The sequence below is a fragment of the Phasianus colchicus genome, chromosome 7, assembly GCF_987193195.1.
Source record: "Phasianus colchicus chromosome 7, bPhaCol1.hap1.1, whole genome shotgun sequence".
In the NCBI taxonomy this organism is placed as follows: domain Eukaryota; kingdom Metazoa; phylum Chordata; class Aves; order Galliformes; family Phasianidae; genus Phasianus; species Phasianus colchicus.
This window is the reverse complement of record NC_143442.1, coordinates 15890404-15905915: the sequence shown is the minus strand read 5'-3', so window position 1 is coordinate 15905915 and position 15512 is coordinate 15890404. Positions and strand designations below refer to the sequence as shown.

The 15512-nt window shown below is 38.2% G+C and overlaps 2 protein-coding genes across 4 annotated transcripts in view; one reads left to right on the top strand and one right to left on the bottom strand.

Moving 5' to 3' along the window:
- PSMD14 (proteasome 26S subunit, non-ATPase 14) overlaps positions 1–4544 on the bottom strand; it is a 44891-nt gene extending 40347 nt beyond the window's left edge. Inside the window, exon 1 of one of the 2 annotated variants that reach the window (XM_031599558.2) lies at positions 4390–4544. The gene's annotated coding sequence lies outside the window, so the exon portion shown is untranslated. Of the gene's footprint in view, positions 1–3851; positions 4184–4389 lie in introns of those variants that run through there. The other variant, XM_031599559.2, reaches the window with a different exon arrangement.
- Positions 4545–4592: 48 nt separating this feature from the next.
- RBMS1 (RNA binding motif single stranded interacting protein 1) overlaps positions 4593–15512 on the top strand; it is a 345593-nt gene continuing 334673 nt past the window's right edge. Inside the window, exons 1-2 of one of the 2 annotated variants that reach the window (XM_090143847.1) lie at positions 4593–5631; positions 11351–11402. In XM_090143847.1, coding sequence (XP_089999973.1) covers positions 5582–5631; positions 11351–11402 — 102 coding nt within the window. In that variant the 5' untranslated portion in view covers positions 4593–5581. The remainder of the gene's footprint in view (positions 5632–11350; positions 11403–15512) is intronic. The other variant, XM_090143846.1, reaches the window with a different exon arrangement.

The following is a 15512-nucleotide window of genomic DNA, read 5'->3' as shown; positions in this document are numbered from 1 at the left end:
GTGAGGGAGGCCTCCACGTTCACCTGATCTCCAGTTGAGGAAGGCTGCTTTACACCCAGCGTAGGAGTTCATAGCTGTGTTATCTTTCTCCCAGAGAACACTGCCCACTAATTGCATCCACTCAATCACTCACAGTGCAGTGTTTTAAAACAGATCTGTGGCCGTGATTTGATAGACATTTTTTTGCAATGTCACTGTTACCATAAGGAGCACTTGGGAAGCTGCTGCTGCTTAACAACTTGATGCTGCTTTTCTCAGTGCTGCCAGAGCAGCCGTTTGTGAAGCCCTGAAACAAACTGATAGGCTAAGAACAATGTTGGTTTTAACCCCATTCATTTCTCGATAGGATTCACGCTGCATCCCAGAAGCAGTTGTCCTACAGCAACAGAAAATGAGGTCTTGGAAGAGCCAGCTGCTCTAAAGCTAGTCCAAATTCCAGAAGAAATTTATGTCAAGCTACTCTTGAAGCTAAAATTGCCCAAGGAATGTCTCTGCCTGTCTTTTATTTTTGTATACTTGCAGCCAGCTGGGCACCCAGCAGTCCTGCACTCCCTTCTCCATCTCCTTCTGGGATATAAGAAATAGTTCACTAGCTGCTTGATTTAGTGTTAGACCATGAAGTGCAGCAATACAGCAACTGTTATCCATCTCTGCCTGGATAGGTCTGGGGCACAGTGAGTAACAGATATGCAGTTGTACAAAGGTAAGCACAGGAAAGAGGGTGACACAGAACAGCAGCTTGGCAAGTCTTCAGCCATCAGACACAGCTACCAAAGACAAACAAAAACCTACATTCTTGTATCTGACACCCCTCCACACACACACTTCCATTTCAAGCCATTCTAAGATAATTTTAAGTCAGTATTCAGACAAAAACTCTGTGTAACAAATTGAGAAAGTGTACAGAGTAGGAAATACTAATGATATTCTCTTTTCAAAAAGGAAAAGGGAGTCATAGTACAAAAAGCCTGTCATTAATGAGCAGTGTTAATGCTACTTTATGGGCAGCTCTCTGTCACAGAACACTACTGTCAAATACAGACAATTCAGATATCAAAAAGTAGAGATACCAATTCACATTTCAAAAGCATATTTTAACTAGATATTCCACTTCAAACAATCCAATTATATCTGATTTGAGAGAAAGCTTAGCAGCACCAGAATGCAGCTTATGCTTCTGTCCTGATACCAATTGCCTGCTCTGTCCTCTCTTCTCCCCTGGTGAATGCATACAGTACAGTAATGCACAGCAGAAGAAGTTTTCCCATCTCTGCTGACAAATGCAAAAGGCTAGTGTTGATTACACACCTACCTGCATTTATTTCATATTTTATACTCATAAAATAAATACATAAATAAAAACAGAGAAAAGTAAACAGACAATTCACAGCAACTCTCATTCCCTTCCTTTCCAAGGACAGAAAAAAAAGTAGTTCAATAATCACAGAATCATTACAGCTGGAAAAGGCCTCTAAAAACATCTAGTCCAGCTGTCCACCTACCACCAATATTTCCCACTAAACTATGTTCCTGAGTACCACATCTACAAGTTTCTTGAAGATCTCTAGGGACAGTGACTCCACTGCCTCCCTGGGCAGCCTGTTCCAGTGTCTAATCATTCTCCTGGAAAAGAAATTTTTCCTAATATCCAATCTGAACCTCACCTGGTACAACTTGAGGCCTTCAGCCCTAGTCCTATCACTGTTACCTAGGAGAAGAGGCCAACCCCCACCTTGCCACAACTTCCCTTCAAGGAGTTGTAGAGAGCAAAAACCATCTCTGCTGATCCTCCTCTTTTCCAGACTGAACAATCCCAGGTCCCTCAGCTGCTCCTTGTGAGACTTGTGTTCCAGACCCCTCATCATCTTTGCTGCCCTTCCAGGGCCTCAGTGTCTTTCTTGTAGTGAGGGGCCCAAAACTGAACACAGTACTTATGATGAAGCCTAACCAGAGCTGAGTACAGAGGGATGATCTCTTCCCTGCTCCTGCTGGCTGCACTATTTCTTATTCAAGCCAGGATGTCACCGGCCTTCTTGGCCACCTGGGCACACTGCTGGCTCATGTTCAGTCAAGCATCAACCAACACCTCCAGATCCACTTCTTCTACACGGTCTTCCAGCCACTCTGCCTCAAGTCTGTAGTGTTGCCTGAGGTTGTTGCGACCAAAGTACAGGACTTGGCACTTGGTCTTGTTGAGCTTCATCCCATTGGCCTCAACCCAGCTATCCAGTCTGCCCACATCCCTCTGTAGGGCCTTCTTACCTTCAAGCAGATCAACACTTTCTCCCAACTCAGTGTCATCTGCAAACTTACTGAGGGTGCACTCAATCCCCTCATCCAGATAATCAGTAAAGATACTGAACATGACTTAACATATTTCAGCACACATTCTGAAATTAACTTGAAACAGTCTTAAATTGTTGAATCTCTTTGCATGAGTTCCATACCACAGTAAATGACTTTCTATCTGGTACTAACAATCCATGTCGTGAGCCCTCAACGAAAGAGAATTCTACTGGATTTGAAATCTCTAGATGGCAAAACAGGCCACCAGAGTGCCCTAACAGCAACAAGAACATAGGGCTAGGCTCAGGTAACAAGAACTTAATCCAGTCTGAAATTGCTACATTGAGTAACTTCATGCTACACTGTGTAACTTCAATTTCTCCTCTGGTAACTGTTTCTCCACCTACCCAGGAGGACTACAAGACTCAGTTTTGTGTAAGTACTGTCAGACCTCCTGTTGAAAAGCCCTACACAGAGGACAGATTAACTACCTTATTAACAATGACTGAAAAAGTGGTTTAAGGTTTTTGTAGGAAATGTAAAACAATTCCAAGAAGCAGCTATGAAGGTAGAAACAGTTAAGGAACTGCAACTTGCAAAGAAGCACCATTTCACACAGAAAAGAACAAAAACGCAATGCAGGTAAAGTCAACAAACATGGAATGAAACTGCTTTGAACCAAAACGAGTTTCACAGGTGTGTGGTGGAAAAGAAAGAAAGCTTCCAATGTATTTTGTACAAAAATTGAAAGAAAAAAAAATATCTATTACAGACAATTCTTAGTTATTTGTTCTTTAAAGATTAACAGACCAGAGCCAGACTAAAGCAGGCAGGTTAGGTACCCTGATTCTGCTTTTGGATTCCAGAAGTACAGCAAACATGTCTAATCCTACAATACCACTGCTGAGCTACAGTTACAGAGGTAACCCAGACTGAAGCCAAACACTCTGTACTGCTGAGTACACCAACTTACAAGTTTAAAGTACATCAAGTACTTTCAAGTTAGTAGTTAAGGGAACAGTCATTAACACATTGCATCACCCTAAAATGAACTTTTTAACTTTAATTTATACATAGACAACAAGCTCCTCAAAACTGGGCAGTAGGGAGAGCAGACATACAGGTGTATATATACAGGTCACATACAGACTGACCAAGCAGTCATCATGCAGTTTCCTGCTGTTCAAAATATCCAAACTACCTATCCTTGCCAATTATCCCATGTGTACGCTTATTCCAGAGGACAGGGTATAAATGGAGCCTGCTTAAATTCTTTCCTTGCTTCCACAACAGAAACTCTCAGCCAGTGCTCTTCTCATCCAAGCAGAAGCTTCGTCCCACTGCACCCCATGCATGTGAGGTACACCGTGGATGCACACTAGGAGGACAAAGCATTTAAGCTTCATGCAAACCTGTAGGGCAGTTCAGATTGCCTGGTACCCTTTTGGTTATTTGTAGCTTTCAAATGCGTTTTATAAAGCTCAAAAAAAAAAAAAAAAAAAAGAAACGTCTAGCTCAGTCCTTGCTGTCCTGCAGGACTCGCTTGTCGTAATGCAAACAAATACCTCTTTAAGCGATGACCTCAGCGCGCACTCAGCTCTGTCAGTTGTTTACGAGCGGCCAGCTTCCTCACTCAAGTTCTACGAACAAGAGTGAACTCCGCCGCACGCAGGGAACATCGCTGCTCCTCGTGATGGTGCCTCAGTTCCTACGCAACCGCACACCTCCCAGCCCGGCGCGGACATTCCTTCTCCCCACCTACAGCAGCGCTTCGGCCCACGAGGTCCCTGACAGACGCCCGCCTCAGCCCCTAGAAGCTCCGCGCCGAGGCAGCGGCCGGGCACCGCCTCAGGGAAAGGGGCGGAGGGGCTCCGTCGCCCGTGCCCGCGCGGGCCGGGGCCCGGCTCGGCCCCTCCGCCGCGGCTCCTTCGGGCGCCTTCCGCCAGGGCCCGGCCGCCTTTCGTCCCGGCGCTCCGCCCGGCCGCAGCCTCGCGCGAAGAAGGCCCTCGCCGTCCCGCCCGCCGCCACGCAGAGGCCGCCCAACAGCCAAACAAGGCCCCGGTCGCCTCTCTGAGACGAGCGGGCCGCCCCACCGCCCCTCACCTCCGTCCGGAGCTCACACCGAGCGCGCCGTCTCAGCCCGGGCCGCGGTGAATCAGCCGGATCTCATTCAAAGCCGGTCCGCCCAGGCCCCCGCGTGTGCTTCCCGGTTCAGAGGGCGCGCGGCAGAGACTTCCGGTGCCGGAGTCGGGTTTGGGGGTGGGGGGGCGGGAAGCCGTGGCAACGCGGTTTGCCTGGCAACGGCGCGCGCCGCCGGCGGGAACGCGCTAAGCGCTCTTGCGCGGGAGCTGCTGCGGCCGTTAAACCGCCTCTCCTGCGGCGCGAGGCGCGCAGGCGAGACGCGAGCGGGACTTGCGGGCCTGAGAGCGTGAGAGAAGTCCGGGAGGCCCCTCGGGTGCCACGGTTGCGCTCGTGTTGATCGTTATTCTGTCCACCTACAAATCCACAGCCGTCACAAAGTTACCTGGAGCTCTTGGAGCAGTGGCGTTCAGAAGGACGCTGTCCCTGAGGTGACACTGAGCGCTGAGGTGAAGCGCTCAGGAGGCTTTGCTCTGAAGTACTGCACCTTAAGCTTGCCTCTAGCTCAGAGCCCAGCTGCGTCCAGCTGGCACCTATGTGCAGATAACCAGCAAATAGGATGGCTTTGTGTTCCAAAAATGCATCATCTAATCAAAAAGAGAATGATTATTAGTAGGAACTCCACGTGCAACCATCTCAAAAGTGATGTCATGGGGACTGAGAGGATTCAGAGGAGAGTAATAAAGTGCACATATGTATGAAAAATCACGTGCAGAAATGGAAAAGAGTGGAATGGCAACAATTTTTTCCATACAAAGAAGACAAATTTGAGATAAGATGCACACTAATGAATGATGTGGAGGAAACAAACTGGAGTTTTCAATTACCTTTATGGTACACAGGAGAAAAATAAACAACAGAAAGACCGGTAAATGAAAAGAGGAAAATACAAGGCTGAGGAATCACAAATAGTTCTTCAGATAATATGTGACTGTTCTGGATCTAAGTGTCTCAGGAACTCACTCTGACTAGAACAATGCTTTTCTTAAAGTGCGTGTTTATATATAGTTGCTAAAATATTATGAATATTTATGAATAATTGAACAACTGAAGAACCTAAAAGGCAATTTATTGTGTTTCCACAACGAATGATCAAGAACAGCATTACAGTTTGGTTCTGAAGCTCCTTTAAGGATTGAGAATGTGAAGTTAGAAGATGGTCAGCACTTCACTCTCACAGATGGTTACAAAGAAGCAAGTGCAAAGGTACTGTGTTATAAATTACACTTCAGCCAGATACAGTTACCCCTTCCATGGCACATTAACCTCTTTGGAAATCTTAGGGTTTTACACTGCGGTGTGTAAAATGAACCAAAAAGAGAAAAACTCAATTAACATCACACCTGCTATTCTACTCTTTAAAAGGATGATCTTTCTGAAAAACAATATTCCTTTAATAGTCTCTTCCATCTCTTTTCAGATCTTTGCTAGTCTGAGAGAATTGCTAGAGTTAAAATTCCCAAAATATTCTTAGAAAGATAAAGAATTGAAATGTAGTTTATACCATGAATCTGTCTATTACATACAATTAAGACAAAACCTATTAGTGCATTTTGTCATTGCAATCACAGCCAGATTATTCAGAAAAAAAAAAAAAAGGAAAAACAAAACAAAACAAAACAAAAAAACAACAAAAGAAAGGAGTGTATATGTGTGTGTTTGCACACAAAAGAAAATATGAGCCATACTTCTGGCAGGTAGTTACATTCTTTATTATTTTACCTGGAAAATTCAAGCTGCTACAGCCTTGTCCTTAATACTTCCAGACTTTTGTGTATTAAAATGTCTTCTAAAGTCATAAAAAATATTACAAGGTCAATTTTTTTTATTTTTTTTATTATTATTATTATTTTTAGATTACATTAATGAGATAAGTATTGAAATGCATTCTACATTTTTCTAATTTGCACTGTATTTTCATCATTTTATTCTCCCAGTGGACTGGAATTCTGTCACCTTAGTAAGAGATACTCATCACATTTTATTTTTTTACTCTGCATACATGTGTCTTTATGGAACACTGCAGTACTGGAAGAAAAAATATCTACAAAATTCTTTAGAATAAGAAGCATTCCCCTGGATTATCATATACAGCAAGCAGAAGCAATGTAGTCAGATTTTGTACTTCACCTGCACCCACTGATTTGAACGAGTTATGTCAGTTCAAACCATCTGAAGATTTGGGCCTTCTTTGAAATATAAAGTAGAACAGACTTTCATTGTTATTCTTAATTACATTTCACATCATAGTATTGACTCTCATAAAACACACATTTATTGAAATTTTATAAATAATATACTTAGAGAAGAAGAAAAAAAGGAGAAAATAGAAGAAATATTTACATTAAAAAGTATAGTGAATTAATTGGATATATAGAGCCAGTATCATCTTCGGTACTTACAACAGATGGTATTTTATATTTTGATATAAAAAAGATATATTCTTAATCGTATATGTCAAAGAAAAGAGACCATATGTTGTTAAACACTTCCAAATTGTCATTTAATCTGAAGGGCACTCTCTTGCATGATACTAAATCCCTCATTGTTTTCGTCTAACCAGTGCTAATCTACAGAATATTTGTATTTAGTATTTTGCTGTAAGGAGGTGCTGAATTAAAATGTTCTGGTTTTGTTCTTTTCATTTTTATTACTTGGATGGATGTCTTAAGTGGTAAAAGCTTATTTTGGTTGGCTCCTTACATTCTTCCAGTTTTCCTTGTACCTTTCTGTCTTTACTGTCCTAGTAAAGTGATCAACAATGATCAGACTTGCTAAGAGATCACACCATTATTTCCTAGTTTCCAGTGTATCTGGAATGTGATTTTCCCCTGGGTCTGTGATTTAGTTAAAGCAGCAGTAATCCTGCTGCTCTGTAATTAATGGGTTTAATTTTACAGAGCTGAATGACAAAATTGAAGTGTTGTCTATACAACATGAGAATATACACTGAGAGATTGGCCACAGTTTTTGTGCTAGAACAAGGGAAATCCCCAGGACTTTGTTACAATTATATATATATATATAAAGTCTGGGATTAGAATACAATGCATACTGTAGAACTGATGAGACACTAGAGTTTTGAACAAGTACACCTCTATTTGAGAACATGAAAGGGAGCACAGGGAATGCAAATATACTGCAGAGTAAGAGACCTGACTTTGACCTTGTGAGGAAATAAGTTAGAAAAAGCACACTTGTTTTTGTTTGTTTGTTTGTTTAGCTACAAACCATGTTTGGTAGTCAAACATTGAATAGATAACAATAGAAGAATTGGAGCTTTTTAAACTGCAGCATTTTACCCTAGACTGGAGCTCTGTACATAGGGATTTGGCAAATCTGTATGTGGGGAAATGATTACTTCTGTCATACTTGGCGAGCACTCAAAATGGTTTGAAGTGCTTATTATGACCTCTGTGACATCCACAACAGCTTGTGAAATGCCTGAACAACTCTTTGATGCATGCAGACTAATAAGAGGTCTTGTCACAGACAATGAATTAAATTTTACAAGAATATAGGTTAAAGACTGTAAATAAAAGTGAGAATGCTTTTTTCAGTCATCTCAACATTCTACAATCAGCTACCAAATGCTGATAGAGATTTGAAAAAGGCTCCATTAATCATAAAGCATATGATTAATTAAAACTTGCAAAAAACCCCACTATTTTCATCATTTCAAGAATACAGGTTTGCCCATTAAATTATGACAAGTATCAACCCAGCATAATTTTGAGTGAGATGAGTGGTAGCAATGTATTTGGATAGAATCCGTAATGGTTTAGAAGAATATTAAAAATGCAAGCAAGGACATAGTACTTCTGTATGCAATATAACTCCCCCAAAATATCAGGGCCAAAAGATACTGTTTATATTGAAAGTTTCTGTATTCAGGAGTCAATACAAATCTCATATACTGTTCTACAGGAAACTGGACTTTTGTCTTTTTATGTCTATTTAAAGTGGCTGAGTTGTGAGAACTATCTACAAACCATCTGGAGAAGATAAGGCCAAGAAAAAATCAGTCTTGCTGGAAATGCTTGTGTTGGGGGTGTCTATGGAAAATTTTTATGAGACAACAGAGGAGTGGGTTTGTGTCCCTGGCAATTGCAAAGGTGCTACTCTGTGAGAGACAGATTATTTAAATAACCACGTAGAAGACTGTAAATTGAAGACTGCAAACTGAGAGAAAGGTGGTGTGTAAAGTGGACATACTGTGGTTTTTTTCTGGATTACTGTGGGATGGAGGAATGTTCAACTTTTTTTCTAATTTTTTTTTTTCTTTTTATTCAGTGGGAGTTTTCCCCCTTATTTGTGACACAATAAAAATAAATTTTACACTTCCTTTGGCACTTAAGATGTTCTTGTAGTTGAACTGAAACACTCCTTTACAAAATGCTATGTAGCTGGTACAATGCTTTGTGTCAGAGTCAGAAAGCAAGAGCTAAGAAATTGACTATTTCAGTCATTTCTGCGGCTCTGTCTGCATTAGGACGTAGTACAGAACAGTAGGAATTACTTGGTAGGTCTAAACAGGCAACACAATATTTTTGTCAGCCTTTTTTTTTTTTTTTTTTTTTTTTTTTCCTTTGGATAGCTCTAGTTTCAACCCATGAATTGAATGAGCATTTGCAACTGAAGTGTTTTAGGCGTGTTCCTGGTCTGCAGTTTTTCATGTGAATGAATCCAGTTTCAATGTTCCTAAGAGAGATTAGTACAGCAAATCAAAACATCCAAGCAGAGACAATCGAGGCTTTAAAGGCATGCTCCTGATCCAAACTTAAACATGCATCATGTAGATGCTCAATCTATGCCTTTATTTTTCCTTCCAAAAAGTATCCCACAGTATGAAAAGAAAACATGTCAGAAAGCTGGAGAAGAGTGAAATAAGATTGAAGAAGGTGAGGTCCTCTACATTACTACACATGGCATGCCCAAAGCACTGGGTATATACAATATGTTCTATGGAGAGCCTGAGGGACCTGTAAACTGTGAGATAAGCCCCATTCAGTGAATATTTTGATCCTTGCAAGAATGTCGCTTGGGAAAGGCACATTTTTTACAAGAAACCAGCTGCCAGATGAGACCATTGACCATTGTTAAGATCTTTAAAATAAAGCCAAGTAATGTGAATTGGAGCAGTTAACAGATGGATGAATTACTTGTGATATAAGTGATAACCAAGTCAAAGCAAGGTGAGAAAAGGACTTGACATTGCAAAGAACAGCGGATATTTGCAGGGCTAGTAAAGACTGCTTCCCAAATAAAAGTGTTAGCTAGTGGTGAAGGAACTGGAGTCTATCTAATTAAAAATGCATACCAAAGCATAAAGAGAAAATACTAGGGTAAACAAATGGCAGAGACCAGACTTGTTTTCAATAAATGTAAAATCAATCACAACATGGTGAAAAGGTCCCGCACAAGAGGTTCAGTGTCCTGTATACAATGAAAGCAGCCATTTTGCAGAAAATAGATTGCTCTCAATTCAACTTGTAAAGATAAGCTAAAGAAAAGTGATCTGTGTTCATATTACTGGAAAACATAACAATGGTGACAACACTGAAAGTCATTATAATGATATTTTTAAAGGGGTGATCAGGATGGTATTATTATAAAAAATAAAAATAAAAAATAAAAGATGTTTCTACTGGGCCAGAACCTTTTCATTTGAAACTGTATCACAAGCAGAGATGCCATTTGTGGATTTTGGAAATTCTCTGATGACACAAAAGTAATAAAGAATTGTTACATACTCATTGCTCCACAAATGAGTTATATCTGTGCACGCTGCATTAATAATGATGTGGCAGAGAACGAGGTAGCTGTAGAGTCTTTGTGCCTATTCAGAATAAGGTTCTGTCCATTCTTTTTTATTTACACTATTAGGCAATAAATGAACATGTGCTTTCTATTCTAATAGGAACAGGATAACATTAATGTATCTAACATATAAACTAAGTTTGTGAATTCCCAGTAGTCCTCATCATCAGATTATTTTGATCTTTTCTCAGTAGAGTTGTTTTGGTCCTTGGAGTACACCGAGATACACCCAATGGCATTTTTTCCCATCATTGCCCTGCCTGTTTCTTCCTTGTCCTCCTTGATAGAAGGCTCTGCTATGCTTTTATGACTTAATGGGTCCACTTCGTTGTGGTTGCAAATTTTTCTGAGATAATGCAAATTATTAATAGCTATCTGGCAGAAGAATATATTTCTCCTACTCATTTCATTTAGAAAATAGTTACTTTATTGATCAAACATATACATCACACCTCAGACACTTCACCTTTTTGTAATATGAGTCACTGGTAGAAGGAAAAGAGAAATAGCAGAATTGCTTCTTGACTACACACAATTTGTACAGTTGTCATCATGTCTTGTTCTATGTGTTGACCACAATAATGGAAGTCTACAGAAAGGGTTCTCTCATTCTTTCTCATCATATCTGAATTGGTAAAAATAATATTTTTCATGTTTTACTTCTGCCAAGTAGGCAGGTAATTTGGATAGACAGAGTATTTGCATCTAGCAATAAATTACTCAGGTAAGGCAAGATGTTTATTTTAGTTACATTGGCTGTCTGCCATAAATAAAAACAGTAACAATTTATCTAATCTCACTAGCTATGTTGATTCAGTTGATTAAAGGCTTTAAATTAACTTTAATTATAAGTTGTAACAGTTGGCATTTGGAGACCTACATGTTTGAGACCATGTGGTGGAAATTTTATTCTCCATTGTAGAAACAAACCAAGGAAAGTCTCTTACTAATGCCTAGATTTCTAATTTCATCCTTTTTTTTTTTTTTTTTTTTTTTTTTTAATTCATTTGCCTCCAGATTTTTTTTTTCCTGCATTTAGAGTAAGGTTGAGTGTTCTTTTTTTTTAGCTCAGATTACTAAAACAATTTTTAATATCTTATTTTAGGTCCCGAGTGCATTCCAGGCACCAAGTGAACCTAAGCTTTTCCTCTGCAAAGGTAGGATGTGAAAATTTTCATCCTTCTCTGATTTTTATTGGTATGGTAAACAAACTTGAAGATCTTTTTATTCCCTGCAAAGAAGGTATATGCTAATATTGCACTTGTACATAGTACTTTTGTGAAGAGATTTCCGTGTTTGTCTTTTGGGTTCCTAAGGGCTGATGACAGAAGTCTCAGTAACAGACATCTTAGGCATTATTTATCTGTTCTTTGAATTGTTTATGTTAAAAGAAAGTTAATTTAAATTACATTTTAGTTTATATTTACATTAGTTACGTTTTATTTCAGATTTCTTTGTTCTGATAAAAAGAGTGAACACGACTTCTTTGTTTATCCTTATTATTGAAGTGCTAAGCATGACAGCACTGCCTCAATGTTGTTTAACTGGTAAAAATGAGACTAAATCCAGATAGGTAAAATATCAGAGATAAGCAGAATGTTCAAGGTGAAAGTAAATACAAAAGCTTTGCTGTAATTAAATAAAGATATGGAAACTAGATAATTAAAAATGAATATTTTTAAAGTTTTTAAAAATTATTGTATTGCTGGCATCTGACTTATGTGGTTGTAAAAATGGAATGCAATACAAAACACGATGTAAGCTGTAATGAGGACAGTTCACATACTTGTATGTTATATATTTTTGAGCTTTTGAAGGATAATGTATTTGAATTAACATGGTATGAAAACATCTTGTGTTGAGACTACAGACTTGTCTTGTTGCATTGGTTAATTCACCATACCTGGCTTCATAGACTAGAGAATGTCATGATTAGCTATTAATGACTTGTTTTGGAAGTCCAAGAAGAGTCCTCAGTATCTACTGCCTGATTTTTTTTAAATTCCCTTTGTTTTTATATTCAGTGAAACCTTAAAATTTGTTTTTGGTTCTTGTTTTAATTCAGCAAAGATTATATAGATAATATATATATAGAAAAGAAATGAAGATTATATCAGTTTCAGGCAGTACTTTTAATCTCTTTTAACTAGTGGAGTTTCGAAAAAAATCCAATGTCCAATGGACTTGTTTAGGTATGTCATATATGTTGATTGACTTACTGATATTGATGTTAAGAACTCGCTGCTCTTTATTGCCATTTACAGATGGCTTTAGAAATCCTGTGCAAGGACTAAGAATTAGTCCATGTATTTTGCAGATCACAACTGTAACATTGGTGCTTTTAAAGTTTTTTGGAGTCTTTGAGTAGTTCTCCTGTAAAGATCATAATGTTAAAATGCTTTAATACCTGAGATATATTATGGCAATCCGTATAGCGTGTGTGCAACATGAAATTTTGGTGAGATAAATGCAGTTGTTAGTCTAAAAAATCTCTTCCTTAAAGTAATTATGCTCCCAGAAAACTGCTTTATGGCATTAGAGCCATATAATAGTATTTCTGTGTCTTTTAGGAGCTTTGGAATTTCTTCTAGTGTTTGTCTACTTAAAATTCCCACTGCTTTAGCTTTTCTTTAGTACCCCTTTCAGCATTTGTCCAGTGAACTAATATAGTTATTTGCTCCATTCGTTTCAGTTTTATACTCAGTAATGGGAGGATGTTTCCTTTCTCCACAAAACCTGAATTTAGAAATTAATTAAATGATGGATTTCCAGGCCACTTGAAAAAATAAACTCAAGCAAGAGCAATGATCTCATCTAGCACAAAATTATCCTTTGTGATCAATGCTCTTCACTCAGTGTTTCAGCAACTGCAAATAGCCTTTAAATAATCATGAATCCATTGTTGCATATATATATATGTCTTACAAGCCCAGATGCTTCAGGCTTCTATTGACCGGCTGCAAATAACATCACTTTTAATTAGAAATGCACTGATATAAATCTGCCTGCTCATCCTTAGCTTCATCTTTCAGGTAACTGGAGCTGCTAATTACTTTAAAAAATGCAGGTCAAATGCTCAGTATCTGAATTCATTAACTCAGTAGAATATGGTTATCTCTGTGAAAAACAGGATAACTTTATAAATGTTTTTAGAGGTCAAATTTTGTGCCCTACATTACCTGTTGACTTTATTTGTTCCTAGCAATAGATCTAAGATCTTGTAGTAGAAATAAACAAACATTCTTTAAACGAATGGTTGTTAATCTAGCTCCATTCTTTTTTAATGGAAGACAGAACAGTGTAACATAAGCAGTGACATTAGGAATCTTCATCCCACCGAAGAAATATCAAAGCCATCTCATTCAGATTTTCTCCATACGTTGTTTTGGTTTTGTTTCTCAAGCGAGTAAGAGAAAATGATTCTCAGTTCCAATCATCACATGTGACTACCAAATAGTCTTTTAAAATAATCAATTCTGAATGTACAGCCCTGGTCTTCTAAACCACATCTTCTGACCCTCTGCAGGGAACGCATTTTTAAGGAAATGTGTTATAGTTTCAATTTTTGGGAAAACTATTTGAAGCTATCATAAATTTGCATCTGGCTGACAGTATGCCAGTTGTCCAATCCAGTTCCTTACATTCCTGTAAAAAATATTTTTATATACACAAACACTTAAGTAACCATGAATTTTATAAATGCAAACCTTCCTCACTGTCTTGAAAGATAAGAATAGACTGCTGTGTGAAAATAATCACGCTTCTCATTATCTGAAAGTACTCTTAATATTGCAGTTAGTTTTAAATGTTGGTGTTAGATTTATATTTGGTGAACTATTTACAATATTAGTATGGTTTAGGCCTTTTAATTTGTATAGTACTTCTTTCAGCTCCTCCTGAACTCTTCCAGTACTTCCTTTCATTTCCCAAACATATGATAAATTTTATTCATTTCTCACCAGTAAAATTCTAGCTGGTCTTGTTATGTCCTTCGTAATTTAAAATTGGCTTCAGATAGATTTGATTGATGTGGATCATATTCATGTAACAAATGACTTAGAATAAGATAATTTTATTTTAATGCAATATTGTGGTATAGGTAAGTTTTGTTTCTTGTTGATTCTTGAATTATATCTCACTATATAAATTGGAAAAAATAATAATACCAAGTATTCCTTATCACAGAGAAAGGAGCTATCTCACATATTTTAAATGAAGTGATATTTTTAAGGAGGAAGAATCTCCTCTGCCTAAATTTGGGCATACAGTTTCTATTGCCTTTTGAGGTCTTTGTCATTTTGCCAGTTAAATAAGTGGGATGGGCATTATTTTTTCTTTCTTTCTTTTTTTTTTTTTTTTGTAAGAGAAGCAAAGAATCCTAATTGCCATTTCATAAAGCTTACTAAGGAATGCTGGCTTTATTTAATTTCACAGTGACTGATATCCGTAGGAGGCGAAGGCACGTAATATTATGTAGTGTTGCACACATTTGTTTCGTGCTTGCATGGAGTATATATTTATATTTCTTTAGAAAAAGATAAGCCTTCAAACATAGGAAAATACTGTGTATGTTTCGACATTCTCTCGTGAGAGTTACAAATACTCCATATGACTCAAGACATCCGTTCATAAAACCTTCTTAAATGTCCAAGGGATAAGACCAATATTTGGTCTTATTTGTTATATTTGATCTCTTTTGGCCTTTAAAGCTCAGAAATTCCAGAGTGGCGTTATCAGCTCGGCTGACAGTCCTCTTATTTTGAACCAGAAGTGCTGCTATGTACCAGAACAGCACACAACAGAGGTCCTGACCACAAACAGTCATCAAAATTTGACAGTGTTCTGTGTATTAGCTGGATGCTAAATTCTCCCTTAGTTAATTCTTCATCTAATTTGTGATACTGCATTCAATAGGTATCCTATTACTATTATCAACTGATAGCAAGGTCTTTTTGCATACAATGTTTTCCTTTTTGGACATTGAATCATTACAAGTAATGGCTACTGAACAGCTGTATATCAGATAGATGAAACACGTAGTGTGCCATGTAAAAAAAAGTGATTAACTTTATAGCTGATTCTGATGAAAAAAGATTAGATTACAGGTACGTTATTGTTTATTACCATATGTATTAAGTATCTATGAAAGCTGCAAGCATTTATTCTGCAAATGGTGGTGGAAAATAAGGCCATGCATATTCCTACAACAAAGCTGTTCATTGTATAATTTAGTTTTCAGCTGAGTCTGAACTTACTGCAGGTGAAAA